The sequence below is a fragment of the Bubalus kerabau genome, chromosome 10 (genome assembly GCF_029407905.1).
Source record: "Bubalus kerabau isolate K-KA32 ecotype Philippines breed swamp buffalo chromosome 10, PCC_UOA_SB_1v2, whole genome shotgun sequence".
Taxonomy (NCBI): Eukaryota; Metazoa; Chordata; class Mammalia; order Artiodactyla; family Bovidae; genus Bubalus; species Bubalus kerabau.
In genome coordinates, this window is record NC_073633.1 from 95,017,030 (window position 1) to 95,037,283 (window position 20,254).

General features: G+C 42.0%; 1 protein-coding gene across 1 annotated transcript in view; it reads left to right on the forward strand.

Annotated features, from left to right (window-relative positions):
• Positions 1 to 20,254, forward strand: part of LOC129622138 (neurexin-3-like) — a 468,103-nt gene that overhangs the window by 20,347 nt on the left and 427,502 nt on the right. Inside the window, exons 2-3 of the mRNA XM_055539028.1 lie at positions 231 to 669; positions 6,273 to 6,656. Of these exons, the coding sequence (XP_055395003.1) occupies positions 297 to 669; positions 6,273 to 6,656 (757 nt within the window). The 5' untranslated portion in view covers positions 231 to 296. The remainder of the gene's footprint in view (positions 1 to 230; positions 670 to 6,272; positions 6,657 to 20,254) is intronic.

A 20,254-nucleotide genomic window follows, 5' to 3' on the forward strand; every position in this document is an offset into this window, starting at 1 on the left:
AAACAGACAAAAGGAACACAGTGGAGACACAGGGGCTTCTTCAGGGCTTGTGTGCACCTCAGAGGTTTGTGCAGCTGCTTTTCAAGTGCTGTGGCTCATGTTTCTCATATTATTTCAGACTCTTGTGTCCTGAAGCTTCTTCTTGGGCCTTTTTCCTGAGTTCCCAGTGAGCGATGGATGGTTGCAGCTTGCAAGATTGATTCATATGGCACTTGTTTGACTTTTGACAGGTTGTTTATAAGAATAATGACATCCGTCTGGAGCTGTCTCGCTTGGCCAGGATTGGGGACACCAAGATGAAGATCTACGGTGAGGTAGTATTCAAGTGTGAGAATGTGGCTACACTGGACCCCATCAACTTTGAGACCCCAGAGGCTTACATCAGCTTGCCCAAGTGGAATACCAAACGCATGGGCTCTATCTCCTTTGACTTTCGCACCACTGAGCCCAACGGCCTGATCCTCTTCACTCACGGCAAGCCCCAAGAGAGAAAGGATGCCCGGAGCCAGAAGAACACCAAGGTGGACTTCTTTGCTGTGGAACTCCTCGATGGCAACCTGTACCTGCTGCTTGACATGGGCTCAGGCACCATTAAAGTGAAAGCCACGCAGAAGAAAGCCAACGATGGGGAATGGTACCACGTGGATATTCAGCGAGACGGCAGATCAGGTAGGAAGAGGCGGGGTGTATGCAGACTTCCCTTTCCTTATAGGTTTTTTTTTTTTTTTTTTTTATGTTTGCACTTGCTGATTCTTCTGCTATTCTTCTTAATGCTTGTTGTAAGATGATGTTACTGAACAAGACACCTGTCTTATCAAAGGCTGACATCCCTCTCCTCATCTCCCTTGTCACTCATTGCACAATGGTTTCAGTGATAGCTCTGAGACCCTGGGACTGAGGATGGTTTTACAAGGAGCATTTGCACTGCTACCAAAGTGACTGTCATGTCACTGGTGTGATGGGGTTTTTTTTCCCTTCTCTTCTTATTCTCCTTTTTCTTATCACCATAGAAACCAATTGTGACATCACAGATGCTGCACTATGTGATTACTCTTGTAGAATAAGCCGCACTGTGCAAGGGTTTATGCATCGATACACCCTTCAATAATTGTCAAGAGTCATATTGCAGGGGGAAATTATGACAAGAAAGGAAAAGACAAATTGATTTTTCCTGAAGTCATGTTCAATTTAAAGCCTTCCTTTGGTGTGAAAGCCTATATATTTCACTGTTTGCTCAGACCTCACTAACTCTCCCTTCCTCTTCATAACCTTCTGCATTTGCTTCAAATGGCTTTGTTTCTGCAGCCATGGATCAAACAAGCTAGCCCCAGGCAGTACATAGCCACCCTGGAATAGTAACAAAGGATGGGAGTGGGGAAACACAAATAGAGAAGCTGAGGCTTTGCAATGCCTGAACAGTCTGCCTGCTTTCTGTGGACATGTGGCGATGAAGGTCACATCCTGTGCCATTAGAAAGGACATTTCACCCTGAGTAATAATTAGAGCATTTGAATTTCACATTTATTTCTGGATTCTCCATTTAGGTAGTATCATACTCAAGAAATGTCTCGGCTCTGTTTGCCATATTTTGAAGGTTTTACTCTCCTGGTGAACACAAAAATGCCTTCCTTTTGGACATTTCTTTTCTGGGTACATTTGGCCAACAATAGAAAGCAGTAGGTTCCCCGCTGTAGCCAAGGATGGCTGGGCATGCGCGGATGGCTCTTCCGCATCCTCCCAGAGCTGGAGGGATGGCGGAGATGAGCAGTGTTGCCCTTAGGAGGAGCCGCTTAGGTTCCGTGCAAAGGGCAGATGGGTGGCAGATTGCAGATCTGGATGGTTTATTGCCCAGCAGGCTGCCTTATTGATTGCCTGAAATTTGATCAGAACCAAGAGACTTCAAATGAAGCGTGCTTGTTGGGAAAGAATGAGCATTTTGTTCTTTTTAAGCAGAAAACACACAAACTTAATTTCTTCTGAGGCCAAATCTTTCAAAGTTTATCCGTAAATATGTCGGCTGGGGTGGAGCGAGAAAGCTATCTGAGAATTATAAAGGAAACACTCCTGCTAGTTTTTTAAAAATTTTTATTTATTTTAATTGGAGGCTAATTACTTTACAATATTGTATTGGTTTTGCCATACATCAAAATGAATCCACCACAGGTGTACACGTGTTCCCCATCCTGAACCCCCCTCCCTGCTCCCTCCCTGTACCATCCCTCTGGGTCATCCCAGTGCACCAGCCCTAAGCATCCAGTATCATGCTTTGAACTTGGACTGGCAGTTCGTTTCATATATGATATTATACATGTTTCACTGCCATTCTCCCAAATCATCCCACCCTCTCCCTCTCCCACAGAGTTTTTAAGACCATGCACATTGGGTCTTTGGACTGGTCATGGTTGATGGCTTTCATGATTGACTAACCTAGACCTTGGCACAGCTTAAATGTCACCTATCTGAGTCACAGGCAGGCTAGAACATGTAAAATTGCCACATATCTCTTTCTGTCTATTCTCAACACTAATTGCTTTTTCAAGTAGGGTGTTATTTTGTCTGGTTAGAACCATCAGACCCATTTTTGACAAACAAGTTTTGATTACAAAACACTTTAATTTTATACTTCGATGCTATGGCATTGGTTATAATACTTTGACATACTGATAAATCTGATCAAGACCTATAAAAATTTACTGAGTAAATGAGGTGGCAACAGAAGATGAGATGGCTGGATGGCATCACCGACTCAATGGACATGAATTTGAGCAAACTCCAGGAGATAGTGAAGAACAGGAAGCCTGGTGTGCTGTAGTCCATGGGGTGGCAAAGAGTGGACATGACTTAGCTACTGAATACAACACACACTGATAAATTTGATTAAACCCCATAAAAATTTACTGAGCAAGCAAGGTGGTGATAGAGGATGAGATGGTTGCATGGAATCACCAACTTAACAGACATGAGCTTGAGCAAACTCTGGGATATAGTGAAGGACAGAGAAGCCTGGCATGCTGCTGTCCATGGGGTTGCAAGGAGTCGGACATGACTTAGCAACTAAACAACAAAAAAATAATTTTTATATATAAGCAGCATAACAACATTTTAATATGTTTTTAAATGTATATTTATTTTTATTCAGAAATACTTTCATAATCACTGTTAATTAGAAGTTTAAAAATTCAAAAGGGACACAAAATAATTAGTCTTAGAGACACAAAAATGGGTCTTAGATGTTATGTCAAACTTACAAGTTTTAAAAGTGACATTTATACAGGGTAATTTAGCTCTCATAAGTAATTTTTTATAATCAAATTATTTCAGTAAGAACACAAATTGCCATATTGCTTTTTAGATTTTTTTTTTGTTTTACAATATGTTCTTGTCAATAGATTATTTAAAAATATTTAAACCTGATAGAAACTCATTTTTTAAACAACGTACCTTGGAAGAAATACATTATCAGAGACACTCCTGTCCTTTACATGCTGTGGAGATGGGAAATACTACAAATGAAAAGGAAAAAAAAAAGGCTCTTAATGTATTTCCTGGGGAGCACTTTCTGAATATTTACACTTGGGTCTATTGTTCTTTAAACAAGTTTAGATTTGAAGAAATTTCAGAGACAGCTTTTTTAAGAAATGAAGAACTTCATTTCTTCCTGAGAGTATTTTCCAGTATGTTGTTCTTATCAGTTCAGTTTAGTCGCTCAGTCATGTTCAATTCTTTGCAACCCCATGGATTGCAGCATGTCAGGCTTCCCTGTCCATCACCAATTCCTGGAGCTTACTCAAACTCATGTCCATTGAGTCAGTGATGCCATCCAACCATCTCATCCTCTGCCATCCCCTTCTCCTCCCGCCTTCAATCTTTCCTAGCATCAAGGTCTTTTCCAATGAGTCAGTTCTTTGCATCAGGTGGTCAGCATATTGAATCTTTAACATCAGTCCTTCCAATGAATATTTAGGGTTGATTTCCTTTAGGATTGACTGGTTTGATCTCCTTGCAGTCCAAGGGACTCTCAAGAGTCTTCTCCAACACCACAGTTCAAAAGCATTAATTCTTCGGTGCTCAACTTTCTTTATGGTCCAACTCTCATATCCATATATGACTGCTGGAAAAACTGTAGCTTTGACTGGACAAAACTTTGTTGGCAAAGTACTGTCTCTGCTTTTTAATATGCTGTCTAGATTGGTCATAACTTTCATTCCAAGGAGCAAGCGTCTTTTAGTTTCATGGCTGCAGTCACCATCTGCAGTGATTTTGGAGCCCCCCAAAAATAAATTTTCTCACTGTTTCCATTGTTTCCCCATCTATTTGCCATGAAGTGATGGGACCAGATGCCATGATCTTAGTTTCCTGAGTGTTGAGCTTTAAGCCAACTTTTTCACTCTCCTCTTTCATTTTCATCAAGAGGCTCTATAGTTCTTATTCACTTTCTGCCATAAGGATGGTGTCATCTGCATATCTGAGGTTGTTGATATTTCTCCCAGCAATCCTGATTCCAGCTTGTGCTTCCTCCAGCCCAGCGTTTCTCATGATGTACTCTGCATATAAGTTAAATAAGCAGGGTGAGAATATACAGCCTTGATGTACTCCTTTTCCTATTTGGAACCAGTCTATTGTTCCATGTCCAGTTCTATCTGTTGCTTTTTGAACTGCATGCAGATCTTTCAAGAGGCAGGTCAGGTGGTCTGGTATTCCCATCTCTTTCAGAATTTCCCACAGTTTGTTGTTGATCTCATCTGATCTCCCAGGCCCTGCATGCTGTCCTCTGTCATAGCCGAGGGAATTGAGACGCAGATGAGGGAATGCTGGCTGATGGATGGCCCTGTTATCCTGGTACTAATAAAGGACTTCGAGAAGACTAAATTTTTGAAAGTTTTGGCATGACGTTCAGATATCAGTTTGATTTTTCAGTTAGGAAATTGATCTGTAACTGGGTTCAGGGACTGGTGCAGGGTTAGAAAGCCATTTAAGACTGGAAACCCGGTTCCCAAGTTCCCAGGTCAGGCTCAGGGTTCCATCTGTGATCTCGTGTGCCCAGTCCCGCTCTGATCTCATCTCGTGTTGACTTCCTCTGGCAACCTCTACTCTAGCCATACTCCTGCCTACCCCAGGGCCTTTGTAAGTGCCATTCCCAGTGTCAGACACATTCCTCTTCCCTCTGGACTTGGCATGGCATGTCTGGATCCTTCTCAGCATTCTGGTTTCAGCTTACCTGTCACCTGCTTAGAGAAGCCTTTACCAACCGTCCACTTGAAAGCAGAACCCGTCTGCTGGGGCTGCTGCACCCATTTAACTGCCTTCCTCCCACTTGCCATTTGTCCGTCTCTTTTGTTTATTTAGTGATTTATTTATTTTCTCTTCCTCTGCTCTGGAACATCAGCTTCATGAGAGCAGGGGCATGGCTGTCAAATTCGTGTCTGTGCTTAGAACTATACTAGAGATAAAACAGGTTCCAATACATAGTTGTTAAGTGAACACATGAAGAAAGATGTTCCAGTTAAAATTTATCAAAAGCAATGAGTGTTGAAAATACATACTGGCTGGACTGGTACCTAAGACAAGTATAGAGGATATCAGCGCATGGAGAGAGAGGATAGACAGACAGAAGAGCAGGTTCCATCCTTCTGGCAATGGTGAGCCAGAGGTGAACACTCAGGCGGGACTTACAGACTCTGTCCTAGGTACAGAGTAAAAAGCACCTTACATATATCAGCTCATCCGCCTGCAGTCCATAGGGTTGCAAAGGTGGACGTGACTGAAGCGACTTAGCATGCATGCACACAGCCATCACGCCAACCTGTGAGGTAGGACAGTTCCTTTCCCATTTTACAGACGAGGAAATTGAGGACCAGAAAAGTGAAATCACGTCTTCAGGGTTGTCTAGCTAGTAGGTGGCAGAGATAGGATTTAAACACAGGAAGGGATGGTGCTGCTGTCAACCCATATGGCATGCAACCCTTCAGCCAAGACTTTTAGGTAGGAAAAAAAAAATTTTTATTTTCGGCACTGGCCACTGGGATTTTCCTGGGTCTTGCTCTGGGCTTGGCTGTCTTAGCTTCAGGGACCAGAACCAAATGGCCTGTGTTGTCCTTTTTTACCATTTTGTGGCCTTCCATTCCCGGCTCACATGGTTCTCTCCTGGCCGGGCCACGCTAGTCTCCCATCTCACCCTCTAGGTTCCTTTCATTCGGTTCATCAACTGGGAGGCTCACCTGGGATGCCAGGAGGGCTGTGAGCTCACTCTTTGTATCCATCCTCCATCCCAGGTACCATATCAGTGAACAGCAGGCGCACCCCGTTCACCGCCAGCGGGGAGAGCGAGATCCTCGACCTGGAGGGGGACATGTACCTGGGCGGGCTGCCGGAGAACCGCGCTGGCCTCATCCTCCCCACCGAGCTCTGGACCGCCATGCTCAACTATGGCTACGTGGGCTGCATCCGCGACCTGTTCATCGACGGGCGCAGCAAGAACATCCGGCAGCTGGCGGAAATGCAGAACGCCGCGGGCGTCAAGTCCTCCTGCTCGCGGATGAGCGCCAAGCAGTGTGACAGCTACCCCTGCAAGAACAACGCCGTGTGCAAGGATGGCTGGAACCGCTTCATCTGCGACTGCACGGGCACTGGCTACTGGGGACGGACCTGCGAGCGGGGTGAGTCGTGTGGTGATGCGCTGGGTGAGAGTGGGGAGACGTACCTGGGCTCCCTTTACTATCGCGGACACTTCCTTTGGACCTCCCTGTGCTTGCGTGCTTCTGGGGGAGAATTTTCTTGGGTTCACTGCTTTCCAGATGACACCTTTTCTAGGTCTGGATGTTTGTTTTGATTTAGCTAGGATTGGATCGTAGAGAGGGAAACTAGCATAAATTGGAGCTAGGTCATGATGCTTTTTTGATGGAGTGTTTGACATCTTCTCTTTGAAAAGGCCAATACTTTTTATTTGGGGATTCTGGGTGGGCTCACCAACAGGCTATTTCATTTGTTCCTTGAACTCATGCTTTTTGGGTGCTTTCTCTGAGCTAGCTCTCAGATTAAGCTTTAGAAATACACTGTAGAATACAATAGCCCCAGCCCTGTTCTTTGTAACTTGCTGCCTAGTGGAATAGTTAGCTGTTAAATAATCACTTACATGTTGAGTTTTATGAGGCAATGGTGTGTTGGTTAAGAACATGAATTCTGGGGCAAGACTGGATGAGAAATGTGGCCTTTGTAGAGTGATATGAACTCAAGATAATATCTTTGAGACTTGATTTCCTCTTCTTTAAAATGGAGATAATCAGGTTCCTTCCCTCATAGCTCAGTTGGTAAAGAATCCACCTGCAATGCCGGAGACCCCCAGTTTGATTCCTGGGTCAGGAAGATCCCCTGGAGAAAGGATAGGCTACCCACTCCAGTATTCTTGGGCTTTCCTTGTGGCTCAGCTGGTAAAGAATGCGCCTGCAATGTGGGAGACTTGGGTTTGACCCCTGGGTTGGGAAGATCTCCAAGGGAAGGGAAAGGATACCCCCTCCAGTATTCTGGCCAGGAGAATTCTATGGACTGTATAGTCCATGAAGTCTCAAAGAGTCGGACACGACTGAGTGACATTCACTTTCACTTTCTTTACCAGCTAAGTGAAGTGAAGTGAAAGTTGCTCAGTCATGTCTGACTCCTTGTAACCCCATGAACTATACAGTCCATGAATTCTCCAAGCCAGAATACTGGAGTGGGTTGCCCATTCCCCTTCTCCAGGGGATCTTCCCAACCCAGGGATCAAACCCAGGTCTCCAGCATTGCAGGCGCATTCTTTACCAGCTGAGCCACAAGGGAAGCGTCCTACCTACTATTAATCATAGTTAAATGAGTCAATAGATTCCTGCACTATGGAAAGTGTATAGTCAATGTCAATGATTGTTATGGTTATAATGATTGTCATCGACAACATTAACGGGAAAGTACAGAAAAGCTTGGGATTCCTTTTCCGGGAGATCAAACATACTATAGAGATTCATAGAAAGCTTCTGTAAGAAAGAAATATGTAAGTTGAGACTTGAAATATGAGTAGTAGCTAGCTTGGCAACAAGGTGGGAGAAAACCGTATGTCTTAGATTGGAAGGACGTTGTGTGCCAAGAGGTAAGAGACCATGGCACAGTTGAGGAACCAAACAAAGTCGATAACTAAATGGAGTGGGGAGTGATGGTGGGGGGAAAGGTGTGAGAGGTGGCTGAAATGTTGGGGAACAAAGAGTGGGGGCTGACCCTTTAGAAGAGACCATCTACCACTTTAACTTCTTACATTTGCACTGAATTTACAGTTTGGGTAAAAGGCAGAGATAAAGGTAAGCAAAGAGATAACATCAAGGTACAGAGATGCCAGTCTATAAGCCATGTCCAGATTGCAGCTTGGTTAGTTGTTTTACATGCCAAGGACACACAATTCAGCTGACTGTCTATGAATTGTCTACCATGATTTTATATGAAAGGATACTTTAGACAGTTAACAAATTTTTGCCGACGGCGTAGCTCTCTAGAGCTTCGAGAATACTGTGTCTGGAGTAGACATAATATCATTTACTTAGCTGAGGAGTTGAGACATCTATACAGGAAGCATAGATGTTTGCTTCTTGTATAGATGATGCAGGACAGCAGCATGGGCTGGACTATTAGGAGAACATGGAAATTCAAGGAAGACTTTCTTGATTAGAGACATACAGGGCCTCATCTATTAAGTGTACCAGTGGCCAGACTTGTTCAAGTTTCAGAAGTCTGGTGATGAGAAGGGATCCTGGAACAGGCTTGGGTAATCAGGCAAGGGTTTTCAAGGACTCATTTTTTGAGGTCAACCATATAGCTAGCTAAAGTGCGTTTCAAGAGAACTGCAAACCTTCACTACCGCTGGACCAAAAAAAAGGACACAGGATATTGGAATAAAGGAAAAGGAGCTTTCTTGGGGCTCATGGAAGTTAAATTCAGATTCAGTGAATTTTCAGAGCAGCGACTGCAGAACATGAGCTGAGATGAGGAGGTGGCCATCTGGAACAGAAGTGGGCCTCATTTGGCTGGCCAGTCTGTCGAGCTCCTGAATGCTTTCCAAATCTCTCTTTTTGGGTAGACAATCTCAGTTGCTGGTCTGGGGAGACAGAAAGGTCATTTGACCAGTGTAATACATGAGACCATTTGGATAGAAGTCAGGATATTGTGGATGGTCCACCATCAAGGAAGGTAGTGTAAGACATCTACCTTAAGTGTAAGATGTCCCATCAGACATCTCTTTCCAACTAAAGGGCCTTGTGATTACTGAAGACAAGCAGCAGTGACTGGAGACAGCTGTGCAAGGTGTCCCCGGGATCACCTTTCCATGGGCAAATCAGTGGAGGTTGGTCCAAGGTTTGCCAAATACATTGAAAGTCATTGCACCTTTTATGTTGTCACTTTCGACTAGTCATTAAACTGCAGCTGATTGGGGATATATGAGGGACAATTATTCCTGGTACATTGCAGCCAAAAATCATCCATTGTGGCCAAATGAGAAGGCGCTAGCAAATTAAAGACATTTGATCTATACGTCGCTCAAACCCCAGACGGGTCCACTGATTGTTTTGTTCCCCGGCTAATTGTTTTCTGGTCCTGTATTGTTCCCGACACCGTGTTCAGAATGAGTCAGTGGAGTGTAAAAATGATGGGACTCTACTTTGCTGGCAAAGAAAATAGTTTCCCTGTGACATTGTTTTTCTTTATTGAAACTGATTCATCAGCAGGGATGCTTTTGAGTCTCTTTTGTTCATTTTTACATACATGCAGCAGACATCTGTTGAAACCCGAATTTGTTCCAGGCACTGTGTTAGAGGCTGGGAATGAAAGGGAAAAAGAAACTGAGAGCCCCTGATTTTGATCATGGGGTGCATAGTCTTTGGGGAGAGGGAAAGGTGGGGAGTGTGCTAATGTGTGACAGATATTAGGCCTGATGTCTTAGGGGATCAGGAGGGCAGACACATGGTAGACGCCACACCTATATGGGTGAGTGGTTGGGAAAGGGGGATCTGAGGTTACTTGGATTTTTTTAATCTCCTCTTAATAACAAAACTATGGCCTCTCTCTGTCTCTGACCCTCAAGATCCGTTACAGGCACTTCTGAAGAGTGGTAAAGGGTGAGTGTTAACATTCCTTATGCAAGACCGTCATCCTCTTTGGCAAGGAGTGCTGCCCCACCCACCATAACACCATCAGTGTGTTCATTCAATTTACAGTTCTCTAATTTTTTTTTTCTAGAAGCAGTACTAAGCCTGAAAATCATTTGTACCAAATTTGAGACAACGAAGACAATCCATAATGCAGTGTGTTCCATCTAACCCTATATTTGGGCTTCATAATAGTGTCAGTCCCTTGGTGCTGTTGGCCACACAACAGAAATGGTGGTTGAAAGAGCCACTTGTCTATATAAAATGTAGAAAGCATAGGCAAGATGCTGAAAACCAGTATTCACAGAAAAAGCAGAGTTAAGGATGGCTCTGGGAAGACGCCAAATGGCCAGGAACCCAAGCAAAGTGAGCAAGCACACACATCTTGGATACAACTCGCAGGTTAAAGTTGTCAACCAGAGACAAGGGAATAAGAACAAGGGAACTAGGAACTATATGAGTACATGGAAGTGTTAGTCACACAGTCATGTCCAACTCTTTGTGACCCCATGGACTGTAACCCGCTAGGCTCCTCTGTCCATGGAATTCTTCAGACAGGAATACTGGAGTGGGCAGCCATTCCTTTCTTGAGGGGATCTTCCCAGACTCTCCAGGAGATCCATCCTGGGTCTCCTGCATTGCAGGCAGATTCTTTACCATCTGAGTCACTAGGGAAGCCCATAAGACTAAAGTTCATTTGCATGAGTATCTTCCTCTGGTAGTAAAAATGGATGACTCTTGCTTATACCCTTGCAAGAGTGCTTCTACTACATATGAGGATCAGCAACTCTAAATTTTGACATATAACAATTGGCTTCATGTTGCATTTAGATTTTTTTTTTCACCATGATCTGATACTATTCTAAGGAGATGTAGATAGATTGACCCATCCCAGTTGTTCAACTGTGGCTGTTCTGGTTTGTTCTTTGTTAATCATAGTGTTGTGGGAGACCTGTCCATGATTTAAAAAGCTAAGGCCTGCTGTAGCTATATAATGCCTATTTGTTTGATTGAAGCACATCTGCTGGAAGACTGCTTGCCATTTTAAAAGTCCTACTGTACAGAGGAAACATTCTATCTTATCTATTGTAGGATGATCAGTTGACGTGGGACAACATAGGCATCTTCTCCTTGTCAGTGTAGCCAAACTGTAGTTTAATTAGTGGGGACCAAGTGTCCATAGGCAAGGTTGTGGGTTTATTTATGGACCATCAAACTTCAGTTTGAGGCTGCTGCAGATTCTATCCTCTTCCCTAGATGGGTTTTTCTGAATGCATGCCATCATTTATTTAGCAAGAAATAAAACAGGACTCAGCACAAGCTCATTTCTGTGACAAAAATAACCTGCACTCCAGTACTTAGACTTGGGATGACCTAGTGGTTAATGGCATAAATTTTATAATCAGATGGACTTGCTTCCTAAAGTTGGTTCTCATACTTTGGCCACCTCATGTGAAGAGTTGACTCATTGGAAAAGACTCTGATGCTGGGAGGGATTGCAGGCAGGAGGAGAAAGGGACAACAGAGGATGAGATGGCTGGATGGCATCACTGACTTGATGGATATGAATCTGAGTGAACTCCAGGAGTTGGTGATGAACAGGGAGGCCTGGCATGCTGTGATTCATGGGGTCGCAAAGAGTTGGACATGACTGAGCGACTGAACTCAACTGATAGAACATATTTCTTATTTTTTCCAAGTCTGTTTCCTTATCTGTAAAATGGGGAGACTGATACTTACTAGATAAGGTTCTCTTGGTTGCAAGCTTCAGAGCTGACAGTGGCTACAGAGTCAAGGAATGAGACTTACCACATGATTTGTTGTTTAGTCGCTCAGTCGTATCCAACTCTGTGACCCCATGGACTGCAGCACATCAGGCTCCCTGTCCATCACCAACTCCCGGAGCTTGCTCAGACTCATGTCCATTGAGCCAGTGATGCCATCCAACCATCTCTTCCTCTATTGTCCCCTTCTCCTCCTGCCTTCAATTTTTCCCAGCATCAGGATCTTTTCTAATGAGTCAGCTCTTTGCATCAGGTGGCCAGAATATTAGAGCTTCAGCATCAGTCCTTCCCAGAAATATTCAGGACTGATTTCTTTTAGGATAGACTGGTTGGATCTCCTCGAAGTCCAAGGGACTCTCAAGAGACTTCTCCAACACCACCATTCAAAAGCATTGGTTCTTCAGTGCTCAGCCTTCTTTATTGTCCAACTCTGACATCCATACATGACTACTAGAAAAACTGTAGCTTTGACTATATGGGCCTTTGTTGGAAAAGTAATGCTTTTGCTTTTTAATATGCTGTCTAGGTTTGTCATACATGATTACCTAGAGAGCTATTGATCAAATGATGATCTCACAACCTATGTCTTGAAAAAGAAGCAGAGTGGCTCGGGGGAGCCCAAGGCGCTGCAGTTGAAGTGATGCATCTCTCTTGACCTACAGTATCTGGAGTTTTTCATGCAAATTGTCATTTTTCAAAAAGAACCTGATTGGCCCAGTTTAGTTCATCTGTCTGTTCTACCAGTCAGCTCTGTCCAGGTGGGCAGTCACCTAGACTAAATATAAACGATCACCTACTGTGTAGGTATGGGATCTTACTGAACCGCTTTCTTAGTGCCCTTTCATGGTTAAGCCTGGGGTATCCTGACCCACAAGGCCACCCACCTGGACAACTTATATCTGATAAAATATCTCCTAGGGTCATGGAAATTGGATGCCTTTGAGAATATTAATTTGTAGAATCAAGAAAATGTGATAGAGAGGGTAAATCTGCTCTTCTCACTGGTCCCTGGGATTCCAGTGATCTGACATAAACTCCAGCTGAAAACCAAGAATGCAGATATTTTGAGTTCTCTCAGATGATCCTGTTCCAACAGGAAAAGCTTGCAGGCAGCAGCTGTTTGGGAACTTCGCTTTCAGCCATCCCCTCTGATGGCTTCTATGCGCTTCTGGAGCAGCAATGAGTGGTACCCTGCCTTTCGAGGGGCCTGGAGTGTGTCACTTGGATGCCACATGGAAATTAGGACATTGGGAAATAGTAGAGCTGGCAGAGTCAGCTAATCCTTATTTCTGTGAGTGAGGAATTGGAAACCCTGAGAAGTTAGTCATTTTAACTTGGGACAGCTGTAGAATGGTTAAAGTTCATGGTTCCTGAGTCCTAACTCTCTGTACTTTCCATTACATTGAGTAGGCTTTCCTTTTCTTATATGTGAAAGAGGATGTATTATAAGGTCATTGAAGGAAAAACAGTGCATTGGGTATTTTTGTTTGCCACAGTTTCCAGCACTGTGTTACACACATACCACGAGGTTATTAAATACTGAAGGGAGGGTCCCAGTTCCTTATCCTGGGTCTCCTCCTGATCTGTACATTGCCCTTTGTATCCTCATCCATTGCTATGGTTATCTACATGTTGGTAATTCCCAAATAAGTTCTCTAGCCTAGAACTCTCTCTGGAACTGCAGATTTCTATGTCCAGTTGTCTCCTTGATGTTTTCATTGGGATATCTGATAGCTATCTTAATCATAACATTGAAAAATAGAAATCTTAAGTTCCTCTTCCCTGACTTAGACTGCTTGTTTTTCCTTGTAGTTTTTCCCATCTCAGTAAATGGCATCACCACTGTCCTTGGCCTTTCCCTTGGTTTTGTCTTCTCCCATCTCATTCAGACTCAGCAAGTTCCTTTCATCTCCTCATCTAAACCCATCTTACATCCATCCACTACTCTCCCTCTCTACCACCATAATCTTAAGTCAACCTACATTGATCTCTTCTTTGGAAAACTGGATAGCATGTCATATGTTATGAAAAACACAAATTAATTTTGTGCCTTCTTTAGAGTATTGAAGTGAGATTGTTAAAATGTTTAAATATTCAACACATTCTTAAAAAGCTTTAGTTCCAGTGGCTTTTGGTCCCTCAAGTTGTAGGAAATGTAGCTGTGATACTTTTTTGGAATGAACTACAACATTCATATAGTTAGGACTTCCTGACAGCTCAGTTAGTAAAGAATCTGCCTGCAATGCAGGAGACCCCGGTTTGATTCCTGGGCAGGGAAGATCTGCTGGAGAAGGGATAAGCTACCCACTCCAATATTCCTGGGCTTCCCTTGTGGCTCAGCTGGTAAATAATCCACCTGCAATGTGGGAGACCTGGGCTTGATCCCTGAGTTGGGAAGATCCCCTGGAGAAGGGAAATACTATCCACTCCAGTATTCTGGCCTGGAGAATTCTGTGGACTGTGTAGTCCCTGGGGTTGCAAAGAGTTGGACACCACTGAGCGACTTTCACTTTCACTTCACTTTCATATGGTGATTCCATACCCTTTGTCTCTACCAGGCTTAGTGAGCTAAGTTGTGAGGATAAAAGTTTGTAGAAGACCTGGTTTTAGTTCTTCATGAGCTCACAGTCTAATGAAGGGGTTGGAGGAGTAATCTGCAAATTGTTATCAATACACCAAGGGCAATGATCCAGGAATAATCATAGGAAAGAATGAGATAACAAATAGAAAGCAAAATAGGTCCAACATGATATAGTACTTTAAAAACAGCTCTGAATCTATTGGGGTCTGCTGAGACTGACTCACTGACATGGGAACAGAAGAAAACCTGGCCTGCAAGGTCAAATATAAACATGCTTGTTGCTTTCCCTTGTTTCAGTACCACTGAGGCCCTGCCCCATTTCCCTAGGAACACCTAGGCCCTTTATTTAGATCTGTGACTTTGAGATTCTTACTTGGATCCTCTGGCTTCCTTGTTCTGAAAAAATAAAATGAGGCAATTGGGTTTCATGCTCTCCCAGGGCCCATTCAATTATAAAACTCTGTGATTCTCAAATGTCATCAGCTTGGCAATGTCTTCCCTTATCCTGAGTAGAGGGGTAAAGGTGAATGAAGGGCAGAGCAGGGAGGCTAGTCCTTGTTCCTTGCAGTCTGCAGTACTTTCTGGGTTAGTAGGCTAGGTTTAGTTATATCAGCACTGCAATGAAGTTGTCACCTCTCTGATTCATTCGTCTAAGAAAACAAGTACCTTGGTATACTGGGGATACTTCAGGTCCATGACTTAAAAGTTTTAATTGATGGATTAGTGAATAGACTGTTGGATTTCTTAAGATCACTAAAAGGCTGTCTCTTTTTTAGTTCATTTTTTACCCCCTTTCAGTGAGTAAATACATGTATTAGAGAAAGGAGGCCCCCATGGAAAATATAATTCATCAACCAACATGTCCCCCCCTTTTTTAATCCATTGATGCTGTTTAAATTTTTTATTTTATATTAAGAGTACAGTTGATTAACAATGTTGATTAGTTTCAGGTGTGTATAGCAAAGCAATTCAGGTATACACCTGCATCTATCTCTTCTTTTTCAAATTCTTTTCCCATTTAGCTTATTACAGAGTATTGAGCAGAGTTCCCTGTGCTATATGGTAGGTCCTTGTTGGTTAGTCTGTTTTAAATATAGCATTGAATACATATTCATCCCGAAGTCCCAATCTATCCCTGCCCACCCCACACACTTCGCCCCTGGTAACAGTAAGTTCCTTCTCTAAGTCTGTGAGTCTGTTTCTGTTTTGTAAATGTGTTCATTTATATCATTGTGTTAAATATTTTGCAGATAAACTATATCATATGATATTTGTCTTTGTTGCACTCACTTCATTTAGTATGATAATCTCCAGGTCCATCCAAGTTGTTGCAAACGGCATTCTTTTTAGTGGCTGAGTAATATTCCATCATGTACATGTACCAGATCTTCTTTATCCATTCATCTGTGAATGGACATTTATTTAAGTTGGTGAAAAAGTAAATATGGTTTTGCATTGTTGAACTTTGCTCTTTAATATTAGAATACTCTTTAATAAATGTGGTTATGTTATACATCATTTTAATGTGCATTTCTTCCCTTACATTGTTTTACTAATGACTCATTACTTGCTGTTTATATTTATTTTAGATTAGGGAAATGATGTTAGGCAAAAAGCAAATTTGAGCAGTTTTCTTATTTGGGTTCAAATTGGGTCATAAAGCAGCAGAAAAAACTTGTAACATCAACAACACTCTTGGTCCAGGAACTGCTAATGGACGCGCAGTGCAGTGGTGGTTCAAGAAGTTTTGCAAAGGAGATGAGAGTCTTGAAGTTGAGGAGCACAGTGGCCAGCCATCAGAAGTTGACAATGACTAGTTAAGAGGATCATTGAAGCTGATCCTTTTATAACTACATGATAAATTGCTGAAGAACTCAGTGTCTACCATTCTGTGGTCATTCAGCATTTGAAGCAGATTGGAAAGGTGAAAAAGCTCGATAACTGGGTGCATCATGAACTGACCACAAATTTAAAAATTGCTATTTTGAAGTGTCATCCTCTCTTATTCTATGCAAAAATGAACCATTTTTTGATCAGGTTTCAACAAAAAGTGGATTTTATGCATCACCTGAAATGACCTAATCAGTGGCTAGACCAAGAAGAAGCTCCAAAGCACTTCCTAAAGCCAAACTTGCATCCAAAAAAGGTCATGGTCGCTGTTTGGTAGTCTACCAGCAGTCTGATCCACTACACTTCTCTGAATCCTAGCAAAACTGTTACATCTGAGAAGTATGTATGAGATGCACCAAAAACTGCAATGCCTACAGCCAGCATTGGTCAGCCAGCCAGAAAGGGCCCAATTCTCCATGATAGTGCCCAATTGCACATCGCACAACCAATGCTTCGAATGTTGAACAAATGGGGCTACAAAATTTTGTCTCATCCTCTATGTTTACCTGACCTTTCACCAACTGACTACCACTTCTTCCAGCATCTCAACAGCTTTTTGCAGGGAAAATGCTTCCATAACCAGCAGGAGGCAGAAAATGCTTTCTAAGAGTTCATAAAATCCTGAAGCATGGATTTTTATGTTACAGGAATAAACAAACTTATTTCTCATTGGCCAAAATGTATTGATTATAATAGTGCCTACTTTGATTAATAAAGATGTGTCTGAGCTTAGTATAATGATTTAAAATTCACACTCTGAATTTGTTTTTTCTAAAATGTATATATTTTATTGAAGTATAGTTGACCTACAATGTTTCAGGTGCACAGCAAGCTTATTCAGTTATACAAATACACATACATTATTTTTGAAATTATTTCCATCATAGATGATTACAAGATATTGACTATAGTTCCCTATGCAGTAAAACTTTGTTGCTTGTTGCATATCTATTTTTTAATTAGAAATCTAGCATTCTATTTATGCTAAATCAAACAAGTAGAATAAAAATGTCAATTGTTTTTAGTTAAGCAAAAATTAATGTTTTCTAAAACATTTATATATGTATATTAAAGCTTTTCTACTACACTTGATAAAGGCTTGAGAAAGTACATTAAAAATAAAAGAAATGGAAAAATTGGAGAACATAAACTAAATGAAATAGAAGCACTGCATATAAAATAGAAAAGATGAAACATACTAGGTAATAACAGTAAAAGATAATCATATAGTCCACTTGTTTTAAACATGACCGCTCATTAGAAACATCTGGAGCTCTGGAGGAAAAAAAGCAATACCTAAGCATTTGTTGTTTTATTTTTTCATTATTGGGAGAATTTTATTTATTTTTTTAGCTGAAGGATATTTGCTTTACAGAATTTTGTTGGTTTCTGCCAAACAGCAACATGAATTAGCCATAGGTATACATTTTCCCCCTTCCTCTTGAACCTCCCTCAAGCATTTGTATTTTACAAAAAATTTCAAGATAATTCTGATATGCTTCTGGATTTTAAAAAGTGATTACAGGTTTTTTTTATTAGATCCTAGTTTTGGTGATATAGAGTTCTGTTGTTTTTCTGTAGATTAATCATGATACAATACTATTAAGTGAGTAATAGTTACTTAATCACAAGAATAAAAGATATTTATCAGTTTTCACAGTCAATAACCAGCCAAAAATAAAAGTTAATTACAATTGCAAGCCATAATAGGAACACGATTAACTTAACAATATAAAATAATTGCATACAATTTGGGGAGGTCAACAGAATGATGTGGTAAATGGAAATGCATACATGCACATGTTTTCATCCACCAGCCAGTCTGTGTCTTTTGGTTGGTGCATTTAATCCATTTACATTTAAAGTAATTATCAATATGTATGATCCTATTACTGTTTTCTTAATTGTTTTGGGTTTACTTTCTGTAGGTCTTTTCCTTCTCTTGTGTTTCCTGCCTAGAGAAATTCCTTTTAGGATTTGTTGTAATACTGGTTTGGTGGTGCTGAATTCTCTTAACTTTTGCTTGTCTGAAAAACTTTTGATTTCTCCATCAGATCTGAAGGAGAGTCTTGCTGGGTACAGTGTTCTTGGTTGTAGGTTCTTCCCTTCCATCACTTTAAATATATCATGCCATTCCCTTCTGGTTTGTAGAATTTCTGTTGAGAAATCACCTGATATCCTGATGGGAGTTCCCTTGTATGTTATTTGTCATTTTTCTCTGTTGCTTTTAATATTTTATCTCTGTCTTTAATTTTTGTCAGTTTGATTACTATGTGTCTCGGTGTGTTCCTCCTTGGGTTTATCCTGCTTGGAAATTTCTGTGATTCCTGGACTTGGTTGACTATTTCCTTTCCCATCACTGGGAAGCTGTCAGCTATTATCTCTTCAAATATTTTTTCAGGTCTTTTCTCTCTCTCTTTTCCTTCTGGGATCCCTCTAATGTGAATGTTGGTGCATTTAATGTTGTCCCAAAGATCTCTTAGGCTGTCTTTATTTCTTTTCATTCTTTTCCTATATTCGGTTCTGCAACAATGATTTCCACCATTCTGTCCTCCAGGCCATTTATCTGTTCTTCTGCCTCAGTTATTCTGCTGTTGATTCCTGATAGTGTATTATTCATCTCTGTTTGTTTTTTCTTTAGTTCTTCTAGGTTTTTGGTAAACATTTCTTGCACCTTCCCAATCTTTGCCTCCATTCTTTTTCCCAGCTTCTGGATCATCTTCACTATCATTATTCTGAATTCTTTTTCTGGAAGGTTGTCTATCTCCACTTCATGTAGGTGTTTTTCTGGGGTTTTTATCTTGTCCTTTCATCTGGGACATAACTTTCTACTTTTTCATCATGATTAACTTTCTGTAATATGATTTTTGTTTTAGCCACTGTGAGACTGCTTCTTCTTGTTTCTTCTGTTTGCCCTCTGATGGATGAGGCTAAAAGCCTGTGTAAACTTCTTGATGGGAAGGACTGGAAAAAACTGGGTCTTGCTCTGGTGGGCAGGGCCTTGCTCAGTAAAGCTTTAATCCAATTATCTGCTGGTGGGTGGGGTTGTACTCCCTCCATGGTAGTTGTTTGGCCTGAGGATACCCATCCCTGGGGCCCTATAGTAGGGTTGATGGTGAACTCCAAGAGGGCTTATGCCAAGGGGAACCTTCCAGTGCCCCCGTCCCGTGGTGAGCCCCTGCTGGCCCACACCTCCACAGAAGGCCCTCCAACACTAGCAGGTGATTTTGATTCAGTCTCCTGTGGCGTCACTGCTCCTCTCCTCTGGGTCTTGATGAGAGCAAAATTTTGTTTATCCCCTCCAAGTCTGGAGTCTCTGTTTCTCCCAGTCCTCTGGGAGTCCTGTAATCAAATCCCGCTGGCCCTCAAGGTCAGATTCTCTGTTGATCCCCAGTCCCTCGGTCAGATCGCCAGGCTGGGAAGCCTGATGTGGAGTTCAGAACCTTCACAACAATGCTGGAACTTCTTTGGTATTTCTGTTCTCCAGTGTGTGGGTCACCTGTGCAGTGGGTATGGGATTTGATTTTGTCATGATTGCACCCCTCCTACCATCTCACTGAAGCTTCTTCCTTGCCTTTGGACATGGGGTATCTTATTTTGATGGATTCCAGTATCCTCCCATCGATAGTTGTTCAACAGCTAGTTGCAGTTTCGGTGCTCTCACAGGAGGAGATGAGTGCATGTCCTTCTACTCTACCATCTTGAACCAGAAGCTGAAACCCCAGTTACTTTTTTAACAATCCTAGTAGGTTGCTTGCATTGTCTTGGGTACTGTAAATAGTGGTGTAGTGAACACTGTGGTGCATATATCCTTTTGAACCATGTTTTTCTCCAGGTAT